General features: G+C 39.6%; 1 protein-coding gene across 1 annotated transcript in view; it reads right to left on the reverse strand.

Moving 5' to 3' along the window:
* Positions 1-23,549, reverse strand: part of col21a1 (collagen, type XXI, alpha 1) — a 213,423-nt gene that overhangs the window by 80,665 nt on the left and 109,209 nt on the right. The window contains exons 10-15 of the mRNA XM_063068745.1: positions 8,690-8,742; positions 7,009-7,062; positions 4,477-4,530; positions 3,042-3,095; positions 2,905-2,958; positions 2,756-2,809 (exon numbers count right to left, since the gene is read on the reverse strand). Of these exons, the coding sequence (XP_062924815.1) occupies positions 2,756-2,809; positions 2,905-2,958; positions 3,042-3,095; positions 4,477-4,530; positions 7,009-7,062; positions 8,690-8,742 (323 nt within the window). The remainder of the gene's footprint in view (positions 1-2,755; positions 2,810-2,904; positions 2,959-3,041; positions 3,096-4,476; positions 4,531-7,008; positions 7,063-8,689; positions 8,743-23,549) is intronic.

The following is a 23,549-nucleotide window of genomic DNA, read 5'->3' on the forward strand; positions in this document are numbered from 1 at the left end:
GGAAGTAGTGATCATAATATGACTGAGTTCAGTTTCAAATTTGAAAAGGAGAAGCTGGTATCAGGTGTATCGATATTTCAGTGGAACAGGGGAAATTACAGTGGTATGAGAGAGGAACTGGCCCAAGTCGATTGGAAAAGTAAGCTAAATGGAGGGACAGCAGAGCAGAATTGGATGAAATTCCTACAAGAAATAAGGAAAATGCAGGAAAAATATATTCCAAGAGAAAAGAAAATCATGAATGGAAAAATGGCACAAATGTGGCTAACGAGAGAGGTTAAGGCAAAAATAAAAGCAAAAGAAACAGCGTACAAGGAAGCAAAAATTAGTGGGAAAAATGAGGACTGGAAGACTTTTAAAAACTTACAGAAGGAAACTAAGAAAGTCATTAGGAAAGAAAAGATGAACTATGAAAGGAAGTTGGTGATTAACATAAAAAAAGATACTAAGAGTTTTTTTAAATATATGAAGAGTAAAAGAGTGACAAGGGTAGATACGGGACCGATTGAAAATGATGCTGGAGAAATTATAATGGATAACAAAGAGATGGCGGAGGAACTGAATGAGTATTTTGCATCAGCCTTCACAGTGGAAGACATGAGAAATATACCTGATAGCCAGAGGTATCAGGGAATAGAATTAGGTACAGTCAAGATTACTAGAGAGAAAGTGCTTGGGAAGCTAAGTGGACTAAGAATAGATAAGTCTCCCGGTCCGGATGAGGTGCACCCAAGGGTTCTGAAGGAGGTGGCTTTGGAGATTGTGGAAGCATTGGAAATAATCTTCCAGGAATCAATAGACTCTGGCATGGTTCTGGAGGACTGGAAGGTTGCAAATGTAGTTCTGCTATTTAAGAAAGGAAGGAGGCAGCAAAAAGAAAATTACAGACCTATTAGTCTGACATCAGTAGTTGGAAAGATATTGGAGTCAATCCTCAAGGACGAGGTTATGAAATACCTCGAGGTGCATGACAAGATAGGCCGAAGCCAGCATGGTTTCATGAAGGGAAGATCCTGCCTCACCAACCTATTGGAATTTTTTGAGGTAATCTCGAATAAGATTGACAAGGGAGAGGCTGTGGATGTTGTGTATTTGGATTTTCAAAAGGCCTTCGATAAAATGCCGCATATGAGGCTGCTTAATAAGATGAGAGCCCATGGAATTATAGGAAAGATATTGAAATGGGTGGAGCATTGGCTGAAAGGCAGAAAGCAAAGGGTGGGAATAAAGGGATCCTATTCTGATTGGTTGCCGGTTACTAGTGGTGTTCCGCAGGGGTCGGTGTTGGGGCCGCTTCTTTTTACGATGTATATCGATGTTTTGCATTATGGATTAAATGGTTTTGTGGCTAAGTTTGCGGATGACACCAAGATAGGTGGAGGAGCAGGAAATATTGAAGCAACGGAAAGGTTGCAGAGAGACTTAGTCAGTTTAGGAGAGTGGGCAAAGAAACGGCAGATGAGATACAACATTGACAAATGTACGGATGTACATTTTGGAAGAAGAAATAATCGGGCAGATTATTATTTAGATGGGGAGAAAATTCAAAAATCGGAAGTGCAAGGGACTTGGGGGTCCTTGTGCAAGATACCCTAAAGGTTAACCACCAAGTTGGATCGGCGGTAAGGAAAGTGAATGCTATGTTGGCATTCATTTCAAGAGGAATAGTGTATAAGAGTAAGGAGGTGTTGATGAGGCTCTATGGGGCATTAGTGAGACCTCATTTGGAATACTGTCTGCAGTTTTGGGCCCCCTATCTTAGAAAGGATGTACTGATGTTGGAGAGAGTTCAGAGAAGATTTACAAGGTTGATTCCCGGAATGCAGGGGCTGACATATGAGGAGCACTTGTTGGCTCTTGGGCTGTATTCATTAGCGTATAGAAGAATGAGAGGGGATCTCATAGAAACATTTCGAATGTTGAAAGTGTTGGACAGAGTAGATGTGGAAAGGTTGTTACCCTTGGTGGGCGAGTCCAGGACAAGAGGCCATAGTCTTAGAATTAGAGGGTACCCAGTTAAAACAGAGATGAGAAGAAATTTTTTTAGCCAGAGGGTCGTGGATTTGTGGAATTTGTTGCCACATACAGCTGTGGAGGCCCGATCATTGAGGATGTTTAAGGAGCAGATTGACAGGTATTTAATTAGTCAGGGTATCAAGGGATATGGGGAAAAAGCCGGAAATTGGAACTAGATGGGTGAATAGTTTAGCTCATGGGGGAGCTGCGGAGCAGACTCGATGGGCCGAATGGCCTACTTCTGCTCCTTTGTCTTGTGATCTTGTGATCTTAGAAAGAGCAGGTGTGGAAAGGATGTTTCCCATGTTGGAAGAGTCAAAGACAAGAGGGCACAGCCTCAGGATACAGGAGATTCCATTTAAAACAGAGATGTGTAGAAATTTTTTTAGCCAGATGGTGGTGAATTTGCGGAATTCGTTACCACAGGCAGCTGTAGAGGCCAGGTCATTCGGTGTATTCAAGGTGGAGATTAATAGGTTCTTGATTGGCCACAGCATCAAAGGTTACGGGGAGAAAGCCGGGGCGGTGGGGGGGGGGGAGGGGGAGGGGCTGAGGAGGGAAAAATAATATCAGCCATGATTGAATGGCAGAGCAGACGATGGGCCAGATGGCCTAATTCTGTTCCTATGTCTTATGGTTATGAAATGTTTAGGAAAATGCAAAATATCATAGAAAATAGAAGTCTCCTGTGATTAATAAATGTGGTAATGGGATTGAAATCAATCATATATGAACAAACCTTTGTGCCAGGGATCCCAGGTAGGCCATTTTTTCCATTTTCACCATGACGTCCCTATCAAATAGAAATGCACACATTTGCTATTACATTAACGTGTAGACTTTACGCTGATATAGTTCAGTATCAAACCTTTAATCATTTAAACTTACTGGAAGCCCATTTAATCCTGGATAGCCCTGAGAACCTTTGTCACCTTTTGTACCCTTGAACAAAATATAATACTAAGATCAGTATTTTTGAAACAATAACTTACACAATAATTATTTTAAACCAACTTCCCAAATACCTTTTTACCATCAAAACCGTGTCGGCCTGGTTCTCCTTTCAAGCCCCAAGGACCCTGAAATACAATTAAAATGCACAGTATTCAAACAAGAAAGGTGTGCCATAAGAGATCTCCAACAAGATAATTATAAGAATTTGTTCCCCATACCCCATCTATGCATTCCAAATTAGCTGTGTTAATTTTTACTGGCATCAACTTCTGTTTCACTTAGATTAAGTACACAGACATTTGTATAATTCAAAGAACTAGAACAATTAGCCTCATTATAAACACTTTACAGCTAGTAAGTAATCTTGTATGTTTACTGATATACAGAAGACTTGTGTAATTATTTATTGGTAGTCAACCCTAGTAGACAATATATCTACAATAACTAAATACATTTGGACAAAAACACAACTACTTTTGCATTATTGGCTAGGCTGAAGAAGTGTCAATGCATAGAGTTATGGTAGGATGGTGGTAGTTAGCTGAGAATCTACATCTAAACGCAGCCATGAGGTGCACTTGTACTGATGATCAGCGAGGAAGAGATGTTAGAACATACAAACGTTTGTAGAACCATGCACTACAAAAACAGGGTCTTCAGCCCCAAATACGCTAAACTAATAAAATTAGTAATCAAATGCCCTTGACTTCCACATATTATAGGAAGAACATTCCAATGCCATAACTACCATCCTGTCTACACTGATTCAAGGACTAAGGATTTATAGTTGGGGAGGGATAATTGAAAATGGTTAACAGCAGATTTCCTTAATATTGTTCTCAAGCTTCATTGATGTTTCAGTGTTAATGCTGAACATGTCTACCGTGATCCCTTCTCTAACCATGCTAGAAAATAAACATCAGTATCAGGCTCGTGTAATTCTGCCATATACGGTCCTAAGCCTGGCTGCAAAAGGGGGAGGGTTGGGCATAGGGTTAGCAACCCCATCCCTTAAAAAATGCCAGCAGAAGCTCTAAAGACCTCATCCCTGGAAGAGGAAGCATACACCAAAAAAATGAGCTACACCTGCAGACAATGTGAAAGACTGTCCCAGGACAATAGGGGTGATAGAGCTCGAGAAAAGCAAGATCAGGCTTACGTAAGAACCTAACCTGGAACATCATAGCTTGAAGCCAGTAGGGATGACTTGTGGCGCGAGAATCAGTGTTAATGTTTAGGAACTTATGAAAGGTCAGTGACCTGAAAAATTACTCTCTTTCACTCCTCTCACCTGCTAAATCTTCCTGTAATTTTCTACTTATCAGATTTCCAGCATCTGTAGTATTTGCATTCTGTCATTAAATCTGACCAAATAAAGAAGGCAGGAGAACTTTCTAGTGATTAGTTTTGCTTCTATTGTTCAGAAATTTTTCAAATATCGTGGTAATACAGTTAATAAAGTGGTGTACTTCAACATGAAAAAAAGGAACCTTCTGCTTTGGTTACCATGGGACCTTGTTGTCCTGATAATCCTTGTAAACCTGGATCACCTTGTTTGCCCTGGCAAAATAAAAAGAGTATTTTTTTACATATCTCATTTTAAATTCATTCCAATTTATCTACTTTCCATACTAATCTATTTATCAACAACTGTAGAAATAATTACATTGGATATTTAAATTTCTCACTCTGATTTTTTTAGTGACAGATTCCTTACTAATGTCACGAATAAAATATTTGAAATACCAATTAATTTTCAGTATCAGATGTATATTACACTTTTGAGCTTAAGAGTACTCATCTGATTTAATCCTAAATTGACTCTTAGGCATCATTACGTATCGATAAGACCTGAGATTGTTTCTCAGAATGCAACACGCACAAATGTCTGAAAAATTTTGAAAAACTGCACATGTTGTAAATTTGAAATAAAAAGGAAAGTACTGGAAATGTTTAGTAGGTCAGGCAGCAGCTATGGAAATAGTAATAGTTAATGTTTCAAGCCCGATATCCTTCTTCAGACTGGGAAAGAGAGAAACAAGTTAGTTAGGTTAGCAGAGAACGTGGGGAAGAGAATAGGTGGAATAAATAGAATTTCTGTGATAGTTTTTGACAGGATGAGCTAATGTGGCAGCAAAGAAGTTAAAATCAGATTAATCTTTTTTGTATGTCAATTATGGAGTCAGAGGTCAAGCTGTGGGGCACACCACCAGACACCTCAAATCAAAAATGTATAACGAGAAAAGGTGGCAGAGAAGCTTTCTCCCCCATATAATCACATGAGGTACAATACTTATTTCCTTCCCATCATTCATAGGCCTAAACAATCCTTCCAGGTGAAGCACTGATTCACTTGCACCTCTTGCAATCTATTATACTGTATGAGCTGTTCACAAAGTGCTCTTCTTTCCGATGAAGAAACCAGGCACACATTGCATAATTGCTTTGCAGAGCAACTGTACTCAGTCTGCAGGAGTGACCCTGAGCTCTGTTTACCTGTCACTTTATTTAATTCAGCATTTCTCTCCAACTCTGTCTCCTGTATTATTACAAAGCTCACTGCAGCTTGAGGTGTAATGCCTCAACCTCCATCTGGGCATGTTGCAGCTTGCAGGATTCCATATCATATCCTCTGACACACTCTTATAAAGTTATCTTTGTATGATAACTGACCTGTTTTGCTTGCCACCATTTCCCCTCTTCTTTCACCTTTTTCTTTATTGTGTTGTTTGGCCTGCTAGGCATTATGGAGAACAAACAACTCTCTTATTTATATATAAATAATACACACACACACACAAAGAAATAAGTTTCATCTGGTCTTAACTACCCCTTATCTGCTACATTGTTCTTCTGCCTCAGTATATCAGAGATTTCCTTTTATTTCTTCTGTCTCTGCTGTCTATACTAACTTGTTTCTCTCTTTTCCTGTTCTGATAAAGTGTGCTGTACCTAAAATGTTAACTGTTTCTCTTTCCATAGATGCTGCCTGACAAGTATTTCCAGTTCTATCACTTTTTTTACATGCTTGTAACAGGCGAAATGACTCCTGTATTACGTGTCTTGATTCCAATTCGATTGCACATTTTTTGCTCAAAGCTAAATTATGTGCACACGCTAGGTAAACTGCATCATTTATTCTCCAAAGTTGCTTGTTTAAAATTTCACCAGTCTTTATCCCTGTATGAAATTAACCTTAAAATCTATAGTTTGTGTAGAAAATAAAAGCATATGAGTAACACTGAGTCAAAAAGTTAGATGATATATCAACATAAAGGTGAAAGGCTGAAATGGAATGAGGGCAACAGTTTTTCCCAAATGTGAATAGAGCAGTTAACATAATGAATCGAAAATCCCTTAAGATACTGTGGGTGAATTTCATCATAGTTTTAGGCTCATTATCAGTCTATTAAAGAATGCTGGAAAAATTGTATTGTTTGCACTAAGCTCCCTCATTCTTTCTGACCCTGCTTTTGAATTGCCCCCATGGCGTCCAGGAATTTCCACAGCTTCCACTGTGTAACTCAGATAGAGAAATTCAACAGTTGCCAGGAATCACCTGGTGCAAAAGTGGAAAATTGCATGTCTGAAATATCACGAAACTTTAAACTCAATTAATGCTTCTTTTAAAGCATCAAGTTGTTATTTTGCTGAAATATGTAACTTAGATTTTACAAACTTCTTATAAATACTTTTTCTTAAATCAGAAAAGATTATGCTATTATTGGGAAGAGTAAATGCATAATTACTAGGACATAATACTATCTCCTTGCTATTGCTAGGATAGAATGCATTGATTCAAGATTATTTCTTTGCTGTCTGTACCTAATACAACCTGACTTATATTCCTGAGAAGAGTGTGGGACTTCAGAGTTAACTTGCCTAATTGTAGGAGTCAAGCACATGCTAATTAATTAGCCAAAATATTTATTAGTATGAAGAAAGTGATGAGGAACATGATGAAAATTGTAGTGTGGCAAGTTCTCTTTCAAAGCAGGTTATCACAACATTTTGTAAATGTATTAACTTGATTCTTACTGGAATACCAGGCCTTCCCTCCTCACCCTTATATCCACGAAATCCTTGTGATCCCTATAAAAGATATACATGAAAATTAATAAAAGCTGAGTTGCAAAATGAATGATAAATGATCATCATCATCAGGTGCCGTGCCCAGTTTGCGCTTTGACTGGCATGACCCACACACTCCTGTTTCAGGTCAAGTGGATCAATTCATTGATATTCATTTCCAGTTCTCTGGCTGCTGTCTCCATCATCATTTGTCTTTGTCTTCCTCTTGCTTTCTTCCCTTCAATCTTTCCCATAATTACCGGGCATTCTAACTCCTCTTTCCTCATCACATGTCCAATGAAGTTACGTTGCCTTTTCATGATCTCATGCATTACTTCTCTTTTTGTATTTGCTCTGTTCCTGACATCCTCGTTAGATATTTGTTTTGTCCATGATATTCTTTGCATCCTCCTCAAAAACCACATCTCTGCTGCTACAATTCGTTTCCTCATGTTACTAGATATTGTCCAGCATTCTGAGCCATATAACATAACTGGATAAACGTAACATTTCAGTACTCTGAGGCAGGTTGTCATGCCTAGTTTGGTATTGGTCAGTATACTCTTCATTCTCGTAAAGGTGCCTTTTGCCATCCCTATTCTTCTTTTGATGTCCATGTCGCACCTGCCATCTGATGTCACCCAGCTTCCTAAGCAGCAAAAGTTCTATACTTGTTTTGTGTCTTCCCCGTTTATTCTCAGCCTGCAGATAGGATTCTCTTTCTTTTTGGATATCACCATACATTCTGTCTTTTTGCAATTGATAGATAGACCAAGTTTTGCACTTTCTTCAACAATTATATCAATTATGTTTTGTAGTTCTTCCTCTGTATTTGCAATTAACACAGTGTCATCTGCATATCTGAATTTATTGATGTTTTCACTGCCAACTTGGATTCCCAAGATGTCTCTTTTTTTTTGTAATATTGTTTCACTGTACACATTAAATAAATCAGGGGAGAAAACACACCCTTGTCTAACGCCTCTCTTGATTTTCGTAAACTGACTCACTTCTCCATCTATTTTTACAGCGGCAGTTTGTTCCCAGTACAGATTTCTGATTAGGCAGAGGTCTTTCGACTCTAGATCTAGAGTTTTCTGTAATATTTCAAATAACTTATTGTGCTTCACTTTAACAAATGCTTTTGTGTAGTCGATAAAACAAACAAATCTTTTTGCACTTGAATAGCTAGTTCTGATAGTACCCTTAACATCAATATTGCATTTCTTGTACCTTTGTCTTTCACAAAACCACATTGTTCTTTACCTGTTTCAGCTTGTATCTTACTTTTAGCTCTTGTCATCAAAATTCTTAGAAGTATCTTGGTGATATGACTCATTAAACTTATGGTCCTATGTAATTCACATTCTATTGCTCCAGCTTTCTTAGGAAGAGTGATAAATACTGATTCTTTCATCTCTTCTGGTATTATTCCAGTCTCATAAACATCATTGATTAAATCAGTAAGTTTTTCAATTCCACAATCTTCAAGGGCAATAATTTGTTCTATTACTAATTCATCAGGACCTGCTGCCTTTCCTTTCTTCACCTTATTTATTGCATTACGAACTTCAGATTTTAAAATACTCAGACCTTCAATGTTTTTCTTAATTTCTGGTTTTACATTTTACTAAAAGATGATTCTTACCTGAATTCCCTGACGTCCTGGTACCCCTGGTTTTCCAGGTAATCCTGGATTTCCTTGTTAAATAATATCAACATTTTAAACTTCAATCAAAATCTATGAATTCGTATATAAGTCAATTAAAATAGACCCAAATACATAGGAAATTAAACATATTACAATGCAATAAAGCAGAAGGTTTGTGAATATATTGAAATTTAGCACAATTCTCTGTACCAAAAAAATCATAAAGCTCAACTTAATTCTTTGTTTACTTCAGTTGCCAAAGATTAGAAGGCTTGGAAAGTCAATTGCCATGGCATCTGGGGCAGCACATTTGAATTTCTATTTCTGCACATTAGATAAGATGCATGTCCTTAAAATTTGCAAGTGATATTCAAGATCAATACCAGGACGTAATCACAGTATTGAATCAACAATTGGGAGTGAGAGAAAGGTGATTCACTCAGGTCAGAGAGTAAGCATTAACATGTAGTGCTTCATGAGAGTTTCAGCATTTGAACAGCAGCCAATCAGAGATTGGGATTCATTAGATAGTAGAAATTAAAATAAGTCAGGGATAAACAGAGTGGCCTTTGTTGAAGAGGACAGTGTTAGAGTGGAATTTCTGAGGCTTTAGCTCCCTAAGGCTTCAGTAAGAAAAGGCAAAAAGTTGTAGGTAGATTTTTTTTCCAATTTAATTATTGTTACCTTCTTTATAATTGTACTGTTAGATCAGCAGGGATGCCAGGCAGGATAGCTGAAAGCTCCTCTTGTGGTATGTGGGAAGGCAGTATCCCTGGCGACTTCACCTGCAAGAAATGCATCCAGCTGCAGCTTCTAACACTCAGTGTTAAGGAGCTGGAATTGGAACTGGATGAACTCCGGATCATTCAGGAGGCAGAGGGGGCTGATAAACAGGATATGGTGCAGGACACAGAAAACTGGGTGACAGTCAGGAGAGTAAAAGAGGTTAAACAGCCAGTGCAGAGTAACCCTGTGGCCATCCCCCTCAACAAAAGGGATGCCACTTTGGATACTGCCAGGGGGATGACCTAGCAGAAGTAAGTCACAGTGGTCAGGTCTCTGGCACTGAGTCTTGGGGGGGGGGGGAAGGGAGAGAGGGAGAGAAGCTGTGAGCTGTGGTGATAGGGGATTCATTAGTTAGGGGAATAGATGTGGACGAGAACTAGTATGTTGCCTCTGGGGACCAGGTCCGGGACATTTTGGATCGTGTCGTCAGTATTCTTAAGTGAGAGAGTGAACAGCTGGAGGTTATGGCCCACGTCAGTATCAATGACATAGGTAGGAAGAGAGATGAGGTTCTGCAAAGTGAGTTTAGGGAGTTAGGCGCTAAGTTAAAGGACAGAACCTCCAGGGTTGTGATCTCAGGATTGCTGCCTGTAGCACATGCTAGTGAGTTCAGAAATCAAAAGATTTAATGGGTGGCTAAGGAATTGGTCTAGGAGGGAGGGCTTCAAATTTTTTTTGGATCATTGGGCTCTCTTTCTTGGTGGGTGGATAGGTGGGACCTGTGCAGAAGAGATATTTTCCAACTAAACTGGAAGGGGACTGATATCCTAGAGGGAAGGTTTGCTTGGACTGCAAGCAGCGGGGGGGGGGGGTGCGGTGTTGGGGGGGTTAACCTAGAGTTGCAGGGGAGTGGGAACCAGAGTGCCAGAACAACAGTAGAGTGGTTGTGGAGACATGTTGTTTAAGACCTCAGACAAAGGTTGAGCATGGTGTGACTAATGTCCTTAGCTGTGTATATTTCAATGCAACAAGTATTGTAAGTATTTCAGGAAAGGCAGGTGAGTTCAGGGCATCAATCAACACCTGGAAATATGATATTATAGCCATTATTAGGACTTGGTTGCATGAGGGGCAGGACTGGCAACTGAATATTCTGGGGCTCTGCCGTTTTCGACATGACAGAACAGGAGGGATTAAAGGGGGAGGGGTAACATCACTAGTCAGGACAGACTGGAGAACTCATCTAGTGAGACTTTATGGGCAGGTGATAGAAGTTTGTGTGTGGAAAGACTGCATTTAGTGATCATTAGTTTCAAGGTAATTATGGAAAAGGATTGGTCTAGTCCTCGGGTTGAGATTCTAAATTGGACAAAGGCCAGTGTTGACGTTAACAGAAAGGATCTGACAACTGTTGGTTGGGATAGGCTGTTTTCCGGCAAAGGCCTCCCAATTGATATGTGGGATGCTTACAAAAGTGAAACTTTGGAAGTACAAAGCTTGTATCTGCCTTCCAGAATAAAAGGCAAGGATAACAGGTTTAGGGAACTTTGGTTTTCGAGAGAAACTAAAGCCCCGGTTAAGAAAAAGAAGGAGGTGTATAGCAGGTGTAGGCAGATAGGAACATATGATGAGGTACTTGAGGAGTATAAGAAATGCAAGAGAACACTTAAGAAAGAAGTCAGGAGGGCTAAAAGAAGGCAAGTGGTTGCTCTAGCAGACAAGGTGAAGGAGAATCTTAAGGGGTCCCACAGATAAGTTAAGGGCAAAAGGATTACAAATGATAGGTCCTCTGGAAGATCAGGAAGTTAATCAATCTGTGGAGCCAAATAAAAAAAATAGGAGAGATCTTAAATGGATTTTCTGAATCTGTATTTACACAGGAGATGGACAAAGATTCCATAGAAGTAAGGCAAAGCAGCAGTGAGATCATGGATTGTATACAGATTACAAGGAGGAGGTGTTTGCTGTCTTGAGACAAATCGGGGTGGACAAATCCCCAGGACCTGACAAGGTATTCCCTCGGACCCTGTAGGAGGCGTGCAGAAATTGCAGAGGCTGTAGCAGAGATATTTAAATCAAGCCAAGGAGTGGTAGTGGGGACAAGCTCCCACTACCTAAAAATGCTCCTCACAGCATGCGCCTCAAATAGCCTCTGACAACCAAGTCCAACTCCTGGCCTTCTCGTGTGGCTTAGCCTCTAAGCCCGGCGGAACTGTTTCTACTGACAGGAGAAGGGGCGAAGGCGGGTCCTGGCGCCTTAAAACAGTGCTTCTGGTAGATGGAGCTCATCAGCCTGGGAAGGCAGTCCATCAAAGAGAGGGAAAACTCTGATTTCAAACCTCCGCTGCCTTGCAGCCATACCCACTTATGGGAAAGGCTCCGGGAGTAAACCCTGAGGACAAATCCAGAGCTGGAGTCCCTAAGGCAGTCTGATGTTGCTTTCAACCTTGCTCTGGCAACTCCTGCGACGTCACTGGTGCCAAGCTGTATCGGCCCTTGCCCTTCCCTTGGACAGCATGGAGAGGGGAGACTTGCTGCTTGGGCAACTGCCGGTCTTCCATACAAACTTGCCCAGGCCTGTGCCCTGGGGAGACTGAAGCAAGACTTTCCAGACTGTCCATGGTCTCGCGAGACTAACGGATTCCATCCAGTGACAGGCAAGCTACTGGGGGATTGGAGGATAGCTATTGTTGTTCAGTTGTTCAAGAAAGGTTCTAAGAAAGTTATAGGCTGTTGAGCCTGACATCAGTAGGAGGAAAGTTATTGGATGGTATGCTAAGAGCACAAATATATGAGTATTTGGATAGATAGGGATTGATTAGGGATAGTCAACATGGTTTTGTGCGTGGTAGGTCATGCCTAACCAATCTTATAGAGTTTTTTGAGGATGTTACCAGGAAAGTTAATGAAGGCAAGGCAGTGGCTGTTGTCTACATGAACTTCAGCAAGACATTTGACAAGGTCCCACATGGGAGGATGGTCAAGTAGGTTCAGTTGCTTGGCATTCAAGATGAGGTAGTTGCTTGCTGCCCCCTACGCACAGGAGGGGGGAGCTGGGGGGAGCTTTGGGGTTCTCACGTTTAACTGTCGTTCATTCTTTGGGGCACTTCTCTGTTTTCGTGGATGTTTGTGAAGGAAAAGCATTTCAGGACGTATATTGTATACATTTCTCTGACATTAAATTCGACCTTTGAACCTTTGAATTGGATTAGATATTGGCTTTGTGGGAGAAACCAGAGAGTGGTAGTAGATGGTTGCCTCTGACTGTAAGCCCATGACTAGTGGCGTGCTGCAGGGAATGGTGCTGGGTCAGTTGTTGTTTGTCATCTACATCAGTGATTAACTATATCTATATTCAGTCATATCTATATCAGACTGATCTATATCAGTCATTAAGGATGATAATGTGATTAACTGGATCAGCAAAGTTGCAAATGACACCAAGAATGGAGGTGTAGTAAACTGCAAGGAAGACTATCAAAGTTTGCAGTGGGACCAGAAACTAGCTGGAAAAATAGGAGCTGAAAAATGGTAGAAGGAATTTAATGCAAATGAGTATGAGGTGTTGCACTTTGGGAGGATCTATCAGGGTAGGTCTTGCATAGTGAGTGGTAGGGTACTGAGGAGTGTGTTAGAACAAAGGGATCTGGGAATACAGGTCCATAATTCCATGAAAGTAGTGTCACTGGTATATAGGGTCACTAAGAAAGCTTTTGGCACATTGGCTTTCATAGATCCAAGTATTGAGTACAGGAGTTAGGAAGTTCTGTTGAAGTTGTATATGACATTGATGAGGCCTAATTTGGAGTATTGTGCAGTTTTGGTCATCTACCTGCAGAAAAGATGTAAAGAAGATTGAAAGAGTACAGAGAAAATTTAAAAGTATGTTGCCAGGACTGGAGGACCTGAGTTATAAGGAAAGATTGAATAGTTAGAACTTTATTCCCTTGAACATGGAAGATTAAGGGGAGATTTGATGGAGTTACACAAAATTAAGGGGTATAGATAGGGTAAATGTAAGCAGGCTTTTAACACTGAGGTTGAGTGAGACTACAACTAGAGGTCATGGGTTAAGTGTGAAAGGTGAAATGTTTAAGGGAAACATGAGAGGTAAATTCACTCAGACAGTGGTGAGAACGTGAACCGAGCTGCTTGCGGAAGTGGTGTATGTGATTTCAACGTTGAAGAGAAGTTTGATGGGTTCATGAATGGGAGGGGAATGAAGGGCGCTGCTTCAGCTGCAGGTCAAAGGGACTAGGCAGTTCAAATGGTTCAGCATGGTCTGGAAGGGCCGAAGAGCCTGTTTCCATGCTATAATTTCCTATGATCCTATTACATAACAAAAGCTAAAAATTCAGTTCAGTACCAGAGGGGTAATGACATCTTAGAGAAACAATATTAAAATAAAGTACCATTTGTCACAGAAAATATGTAAAAAGTCTCATTGTTCTTTACAAGTAGCATGGAGACTAAGGGTGAACTGCAAATGCAAGAATTGCTACCTACGTCCACAGCCTAAGGATGACTGTTCACAACATCATAGCATAACTGTTATCATCATTTGAGAGCCAAAATATTATCACGTGACTAATTCTAGTGAGTGAGACTATAGTGAAGAGGAAGCTTCACAGTGAACAATTTGACTTTGAATATCACATTACAATTAGCATTATAAAATTATGAACAGGATATGCTTTTGGGGGAATTTGCAGATAACAGTTTAACATTACCATTCATCAAACAGCAGTTTGATTTGAGTGCAGGTTTTAAACTGATTTTCACTGCTCCTCTGTATCTAATGCAAGTTGCTAAACAGTATCGGGATGTCACAAAGAAATCATCTTTTGTCTACTTGTATGTGAAAACTTTAAAGACAATGTGACTTCTGTAAACTACAGTAAAACTTTGATACTGTGGCACCCTCAAAACTTCAGCAGTGCTATGCCGGCAGATATTTCAGACTATTGTATATACATTACAGTGTTTTAATTCACCTTTTCTTCAGATGGAAGGCAAAATTTTCAATTAGATCTGGATTAGGAATAGGATTCTGATTAGCCTCATGTTGAACCATTTGGATTCCCAGACACTGGATACCAAACTGTCAGAACTTTATTCTATCCATCTACTCAAGAATCCAATGAAGCCATATGGTCATGAAGTACTGATCATCAAGAACTCAATTGCATTTTAATAGATTGTATCTACAAACTTTAACATAATCTAAGGGAAACAGAGGTACTGCTACATATATTTAACAAGTTGCTAGAAAAACAATCTTGCCAGTGAACTAATGGATAATCTATGTAATATCCACATTTAAGTAGGGAGAATGTATCTAGGAAAATATAGACATGTCTATCACATTAGTAGCTTGAAAAATAATGGAATTCCAAATAAGGAGGGGAATAGAAAATTTAATATATTCTTCTATTCTCTCTCAGCATGGATTTCAGAAAAGGAAAATCTCCTGACCAATCTTACAGTTTTGTTTTGAAGAGGTGGCAGAATCGCACTATTGATTATGGAGAACGTTCTGGGGATATCCTGGAGGAGCAGCCCAATGAGGTTAAATGACTAGAACTTCTGGTGGGATTGCGGTCCAATCAAAGGTGCACTTGTTCGTCTTGTAAATCTCCTTTGTGATTACTAGTTAGTACTGGATACTAAGAACATCAAGTACTGCAGGACTATCCCATCAGCAAGTTACTCAATAGTGATGGAACTAGGCTTGTTGTGAATCATTGTGGTGTTGTTTCCTGAACTTGTTCTGTACTGTTGTGCCCTGTTGTGCTGAGATGGTGCACAATCCAGCAACGGGAGCAAGTGATTATCTTAAACATTTTTATTGGGATTGCAAGACCCTGTTGGACATTAGAATCATAGAGTCATAGAAAAATACAGCACAGAAACAGGCCCTTTGCCCCATCTAGTTCATGCTGAACCATTTAAACTGCTTATTCCCATTGACCTGCATTGGGATCATAGCCCTCCATACCCCTAACATTCATGTAGTTAAACATTAAACATTAAATCTCTTAAACATTAAATTGAGTTGGCAAGCACCACATGCAATGATAGCTCATTCCACACTCCCATGACCTACTGAGTGAAGAAGTTTCCCCTCATGTTCCACTTAAATTTTGCCCCTTTCACTCTTAAGCCATGACGTCTAGTTGTAGTCCCACCAAAACTCAGTGGAAAAAGCCTGCTTGCATTTACCCTATCTATACCCTTCATTAATAATGTACAATACTGCAAGTCTGTTCATTAGCGAGACCGGTGGTGTGGGAGCTGCGTTGCCTCAGTTGTGGCAAGGACTAACCCTCCATTATAGAGTTGCCTTAGACATAGTGGCTTATTGCAGCTGCTCAGGGGAGAGAGCAGGGGCCTCTGCTGGGTGTGCTAGAATCATGCTGTGTTAGAGGCTAGCCTCTCATGTCAGTGCTGTACTCGCGTTTGCTCAGTGGAAGAACAAACTGGACCAGGACAATCTTTAGTCATTGCACTCAGGGACTTGGGCTATATTAGTTTTTTCTTTGTGACTGTATGTTTTTTTAAAAAAATTGTAATCATATGTACTATTTGCAGTGTGCTGTTGGTAATGTATGGTTGAATGATAATTAAACAAACTTGAATTTGAACGGGAATAAGAAAGGGTGATCTTTTTCTATGCTATTTTATTATGTAGTAATATATTATATTTTAGGCCTCCATATAGTCAGTGGAAACTAGAGGAACAAATGCAGAAAGGTTTAAGAGCAATAGAGTTATAGTAGTGGAAAATCATTTCAGAAAATTCAAAAGGATAGGATTTATGCACATTTGGAAAAGCAGAGGCTAATCAGAGATAGTCACCATAGCTTTACTCAAGGGAAATTCTGTCTCAATAATTTGGTAGAATTATTGAGTTGTTGAGGAGGTAACAAAGGAGACTGACAAAGAAAGGGTGGTTAATGTTATCTATATAGACCTTAGTAAGGCATTTGACAAAGTCTAACATAGTAGGATGATTAAGAAGGTTAAGCCACATAGGATCCAAGACAATCTGAATAACTGAATCCAAAATTGCCTTAGTAGAAGAGTATGTTTTTGACTGGAAGTCTGTGAGCAGTGGTGTATCACAATGACTGGTGTTAGAAACATTGATGTTTGTGATGCACATATACATGTTGGAAGTGAATTTAGGAGTTGTGAGAAGTAAGTTCTCTGATGACTCAAAGATTGTGCTATTGATAGTAATATAGCCACACTGTATGGATTGTGGTGCTGTGCTGAAGAGGGTAAAGAGAAAATTCACCAGGATGTTGCCTAGATTGGTGGGCATTGGTTTTTGGAGAGATTAGATAGGCTGGACTTGTGAAAGAAGCTGAAGGGCAACTTGGTAGAAATGAATAAAATTATGTGAGCAGTAGATAGGATAGATATTCATAATCTTTTTTCCTGTGGTAGAGGTATGTAAGACAAAAATGCATGGCTTTTGGGTGCAAGGAAGGAGTTTTAAAGGGGATCAGAGGGGAATGTCTTTTTCTTTTACAAAGAGAGTGGTTGATATACAGAATGCGTTGCCAGTGAATGTAGTGGGATCAGATACTATCACTATTTTTAGAGACAATTAAACAGACTCACAAGTAGGTACAGCATTAAAGGACTTACCTCTACTATGGACAAATATGATCATGACCATATATTAACAGGTTAAAAGGTTAGAATGGATGTGCTGGGCTGAAAATTTGGCATGAACATGGTGAGCCAAAGAGCACAATTCTGTGCTGCAAAACTATGACTATGGCATTCAAGGATAGTCTAGACAAACAGATGAAGAAGGAGAATACTGTGGAATATGCTAAGAGATTTAGCTGAGGAAAGATGGGCATGGACTCAAAAGTAGCAAGGTATAAATTGCCTATGCTAAATGGTCTTTTTTTGTTCCATACATTGCCAAACCTAACATGCAGTTGTGTTAACTCTCTCAGCTCCTGATGACATGTTATTGACATCTCTTACGTTCATTGATTAACGATACACCAAAAAGCTCAACAGGCAAGCTATTAGACAGAAGTAGTCTGATACTGGGAATAATTTCTTACCATCTAATTTAGATGGCAATTCTCCCTAGTAATTATTTAAAACATTGTTGAAATACGATTTCAAATTATTTCTACCAGATCTTAAGCAAGGTGAAGTATTTATTTGTAGGAAGTATCTCCATTTGTGAGAATACAGAAACTCATAATCAAGTCACTGACAGTTGTTTGCTTATTTAGTCCAACTTTGACTATTAAAATAGGATAAGTCTCTAGAAAAATCATAGTCTGTGGAGGAATGGAAATACTTATTTGAATACTAGTCATTGTATTAATTTTTCTAAGTTAATGGTGGAAAACCAAGTAAACCTATACTATTTAGGCACTGCAAGTTTTCATTTTAAGAATGTTAAGATATAGAAGAAAGTTCTCAGCTTTAACCATAATACTTGCATCTACTGGGGAAGGAAACCGGAGGTCCATGAGCTAGTCCTCATCGGCGGATCAGAGGTAGAGAGAGTCAGCAACATTAAATTCCTTGATATTATCATTTTAGAAGATCTGTCCTAGGTCCAGCACATCAGTGCAATTATGAAGAAAGCACGGCAGTGCCTCACTTCCTGAGAATTTTGTGAAGATTCAGCATGATATCTAAAACTTTGACAAACTTCTATAGATGTGTGGTAGAGAGTATATTGACTGGTGTGGAAACATCAATGCGCTTGAATGGAAAATCCTACAAAATGTAGTGGAAGTGGTCTAGTCCATCACAAGTAAAGCACTCCCCACCATTGAGCACATCTACACAGAACGCTGTTGCTTGAAAGCAGCATCTATAATTATGGATCCCCAGCACCTAGGACTTGCTCTCTTCTTGCTGCTACCATCATGAAGTAGTATAGGATCCACTCCACCAGGTTCAGGAACAGTTATTACCCCTCAACCATCAGGCTCTTGAACCAGAGGGCTTAACTTCACTTAATTTCACTTACTCCATCACTGAACTGTTTCCACAACTGATGGACAGACGTTCAAGGACACTTGCTCTCATGTTCTCAATACTTATTTACTTATTTATTTATTATTATTTATATTATTATTTCTTTTTTTCTTTCTTTCAGTATTTGCACAGTTTGTTGTCTTTTGTACATTGGTTGTCCGCCCTGCTGATGCAGTCTTTCATTGATTCTATTATGGTTATTGGATTTATTCAGTCTGCCTGAAAGAAAGTGAATCTTAGGGTTTTATTTGATGACGTGTACTGTATTTACTTCGGAAATAAATTTACTTTGAACTTTGAAGAAAAGTAAGTAACTGAAGTTGCCAGAAATCTGAAATAAGAATATAAAATGATTAAAAGATTAGGTAATGGAAATAATTGCAAGCTACTGCAGTTGAGGATAAAATGACATAGTAGAACTGAAATGAGAAAATAAAGTAACAAGGGAAAAAACTAAAAACACATGCAAGAGAAGGCTAACTAATGCTGTCAATAAAGTGCCAAAATACCTCTACCCCATCAAAATTGCAAAAAAGTTTTATGGTTATTTCTTGTACTTTCAGACATACTGAACAACACATCAAAAGTTGGACAGAAACAGAGCACGGGAAAGTAAAAATATCTGATGTTAAAAAAAACGGCCGCCAATGAAATGTATCATTGGCATCTTATTTTGCTATATTTCACTGTTTCTAACAATGGTAGTGCCATAATTGTGGTATAAAATGTGAATGGGAATACCCGCAGGGTGTGTTTTATCGCCAGAACTATGAACTATTACTTTATGACGTCCTGTCATGACGTCATGACGTAGTCATAGTATTTTAATGGTTATTGTCACTGTTAATCCAAATGTCTTATTGTTTCAATGTTCCAACTCCCCCAATGACACAACCAACAATCTCCCAATGAGAATGTCAATGTACATGACCTGTTCACAATAGGAAACGACATAGTTAGGAAGATGGACGGACACTCTGTTTTCTCGTATTCACACAAAAGGAGTTCGAAGGTCAAGACACTAGCATCCAACAAGGCAGTCAAAGTTGCTGAAGACCGTACCATAGATCCAGCGTTGTTATTCCAGAGGTTCCTAGTTGTGTCACAGACAGGTGATCTCCAGTTAGATGAAGTGATGAACTATGAACTCTGTCCATATCCGATGACTTTGTTTGAAGCAAAGAACATCTTGCGCCAGCCGGATAAGCCACAACTGGCAGAAGTGATAAAAACTATGTCACCTCCAAATTGGACAATGCTGTGACACAGACGGTCCCAGTGACAGATCGCTATGTTCTACATGGGTGATCACTTCTGCACCGCTTAAAATAGACGGAGGGGTGCACCTACAGTTCAACTGCAGATGACTATGCCTCATTCACTGTCAAACACTATGCCAGAGCCACTGTAGTGTTTGTTGGTTATGGGGTTGGGCTAAGCATAAAGGACTGTCCTCATCAGCATTGAAGTAAACATTTGAATGCGAAGAAGGTGAACATTACAGGGTGACAAAATTTGTTGGAAGAAAGGAGGGCTTCTTGTCGATGAGGCAAACAAGCAGGTAATTATCCAGCTCATCATGGAACATTTGCGACAGAGAGGCTGCGAAGTGATTCAAGCTGAAGGAGATGCCAACATTGAGATCGCAAAAGCAGCTGTCACTATGTCTGCTTTCAAATCTACCACCCTCGTTGGAGAAGACACAGATCTCCTCGTACTCTTGCTCTACCATGTAGTGGGACCAAACTGCACTGAAATCTATTTCTGCTCAGACAAGGCGAAACCGAATGCCTATAATATCAAGATCCTTAAGCACATACTCGGAGAAGCAGCTTGTAATGATCTATTGTTTCTCCATGCCTTTACCAGATGTGACTCAACGTCCAGAGTATTTAGGATCAGAAAGAAGTTGGGGTTCCAAAGAATCATCAAGAAAGAAGAGGGAATCAGAGACTGTTCGAAAGCGTTCTGTTCACCAAAGCAAAGTCAGGATGTTGTGGAAACCAATGGCTGTAGGGAATGGTGGCATTGTTCAATGGAAATCAGAATGACTCCTTGGCATCTATCAGATACAATATGCTCTGCAAGAAAGTTGCGAGAGCCAAGGCTTTCGTCACGCCTGAAAGACTGCCACCAACCACCTCGGCCTGCAAATTTGACTCCCTACGGACTCACTACCAGGTTATAGAATGGATGGGCTGTAGTAATGAAATGGAGCCGTCTGAGTGGTGTTGCAGGGTAGAAGGGGAAAAACTCGTTCCAGTGATGACAGACAAAAGGCCTGCTCCAGAGGTACTTATTCAGATGATTCACGGCAACTGTTCGGGAGGGTGCAATACGCTAAAGTGTTTCTGCAGAAAGCATGGGCTGGAATGCACCAGTGCATGTGGGGATTGCCAAGATGGCAACTGTCACAATATGACAAATGAGCCAGTGATAGAAGGGGATGATGAACAAGACTATATCTGAGAAGCCATGACGTAGCACATTATGTGTCATGTCGTCAGTACTTAATACCAGAGTTGTCCTTTGATTACGTCATTGATGATGTCATGATGTCAGTACAAATGCAACTTCCGTTCCAGGAACTATTGTTATTTGAAAAACATTGATGAAAAGAGCATTTATTAAAACATCAGGTTTAAAAAAACTTGTAATTTGATGGTTATCAGTCAGATTTTTGACAGTTTTCTGCTGGCTGCTATCTTGCTTTTTGATGTCATTTTTGGAGACTTTCCCATGTGTCAAAATTGTCCAACTTTTGATACGTTGTTCTCCATATCGAATAGTACAATAAATGATCATAAAACTTTTTTTTGCAGTTTGGTGGTATATTGACCCGCCTAAATAAAGTAAAAATGAACAATAGCAACAGGACTCAGAGAGAACCAGAAGAAATATGGAAAAGAGCTTCTTGTATATGGATAACAAAATAAATGAAATACAGCTTAAAAGTACTAGGCTAAAAGAAACAGAAATGAACATTAGAAATGTAGGAGCTGTGTGCATATTATTACATATAGCATGCCAGAATGTTCCTTCTTGTGTAAAACACACATGATTCAGAATTATTTTGGAACCCTTGACTCTCATAATTATAAGCACAGATGTGCATGTTGGCTAGAAAGATAATTCATTTTTTAAAATTATGTTAACACCCTTCTCTTTGTTGCCCTAAAGACAGCTTGACAAGAATCCCATCTTGAACTCTTGTATACATGCATTACAAAGTAAAGTGGGTAAGTGTGGTGGTGGAGAGTGGCAATGAAAGGAACTTTCCTTCCAGTATATATATGCACTACATTTCTTTTAATCACATTGTTGCCTTCTTATTATGTAAAGAATTTTGTTCTTAAAGATATTTATTCCCAAGCAATAAGTGGCACAATGCACATTCAGTGGCCACTTTATTAGGTACCCCTGCTTGTTAATACAAATATTGAATCAGCCAATCATGTGGCAGCAACTCAATGCACAAAAGCATACCAACATGGTAAAGAGGTTCAATTGTTGATTAGAACAAGTATCAGAATGCGGAAGAAATGTGATATAAGTGACTTTGACTGGAATGATTATTGGTGCTGGACGGGGTGATTTGAGTATCTCAGAAAATGCTGATCGCCTGGCATTTTTACATACAACAGTCTCTAGAGTTTACAGAGAATGGTGGCAAAAATCAAAGATGTCCAGTAAGCAGCTGTTCAGTATGTGAAAATGCCTTGTTAATTAGAGAGGTCAGAGGAGAATGGTTCAAGCTGACAGGAAGGAGACTGTAACTCAAATAACCACACATTACAACAGTGGGGTGCAGAGGAGTTTCTCTGAACACACAAGATGTTGAACCTTGAAACGGATGAGCTACAGTAGCAGAGGACCATGAACATACACTCAGTGGCCACTTTATTAGGTATAGGTTATTTAATGCCGGTAAGACAGAAGAGTTTTTGATAAAAGATCAACAAGGAGCAACTTTATTCGACATACACATTTACATAGAAACATAGAAACATAGAAAATAGGTGCAGGAGTAGGCCATTCGGCCCTTCGAGCCTGCACCGCCATTTATTATGATCATGGCTGATCATCCAACTCAGAACCCAGCCTTCCCTCCATACCCCCTGACCCCTGTAGCCACAAGGGCCATATCTAACTTCCTTTTAAACATAGCTAATGAACTGGCCTCAACAGTTTGCTGTGGCAGAGAATTCCACAGATTCACCACTCTCTGTGTGAAGAAGTTTTTCCTAATCTCGGTCCTAAAAGGCTTCCCCTCTATCCTCAAACTGTGACCCCTCGTTCTGGACCTCCCCAACATCGGGAACAATCTTCCCGCATCTAGCCTGTCCAATCCCTTTAGGATCTTATACGTTTCAATCAGATCCCCCCTCAATCTTCTAAATTCCAACGAGTACAAGCCCAGTTCATCCAGTCTTTCTTCATATGAAAGACCTGCCATCCCAGGAAATGTATATCCCATGTAATAGGAACTTCCTGTGGTGTGTTGGTGTGACATGCAACAAAAAACTACATTCAACAATTATAAAGAAAAAAGAAAACAAAGTTGGAATTAGGATATGGAAAAGTATGCATATGTATATACATAAATACTAGCATGTATTTACAATGTAAACAGCATTATAAAAAGTGGTTAAATACCTATTTAGTCATAGAGAGCTACAACATGAAAAAAAGAGCCTTTGGTCCACTAAGTCTCAAGTGACTTCCAAACACGCAAGTTTTTTTACGAATCCTATCCCAATCTATTTCAGTCTCCCCACATTTCCATCAACTCATCTCAGATTCTGCCGACACAGAAGCCAGCTAACACACCAACCCTCATTTTTGAAAGTGGGAGGTAACTGGAGCAGCTGAAGGGAACACACACTCACACTGAGAACATGAAGATAGCATTAGAAGTGAACATACAAGTCTATGCAACAGTCAGGGACAGGCACCTAACCTGATCTCGGAAGGTGGAGTTAGTCACAAAATCTTCTAAGGAGGCTACTGAAAACCTTTTGAAAAAATTAGGAAGACATCAGGATTCCACAGTTATGATGATAGTGTGATAGTTAAACCTGAAGAAGGAAACATGGGATGGGTG

The sequence above is a fragment of the Mobula hypostoma genome, chromosome 2 (assembly GCF_963921235.1).
Source record: "Mobula hypostoma chromosome 2, sMobHyp1.1, whole genome shotgun sequence".
In the NCBI taxonomy this organism is placed as follows: Eukaryota; Metazoa; Chordata; class Chondrichthyes; order Myliobatiformes; family Myliobatidae; genus Mobula; species Mobula hypostoma.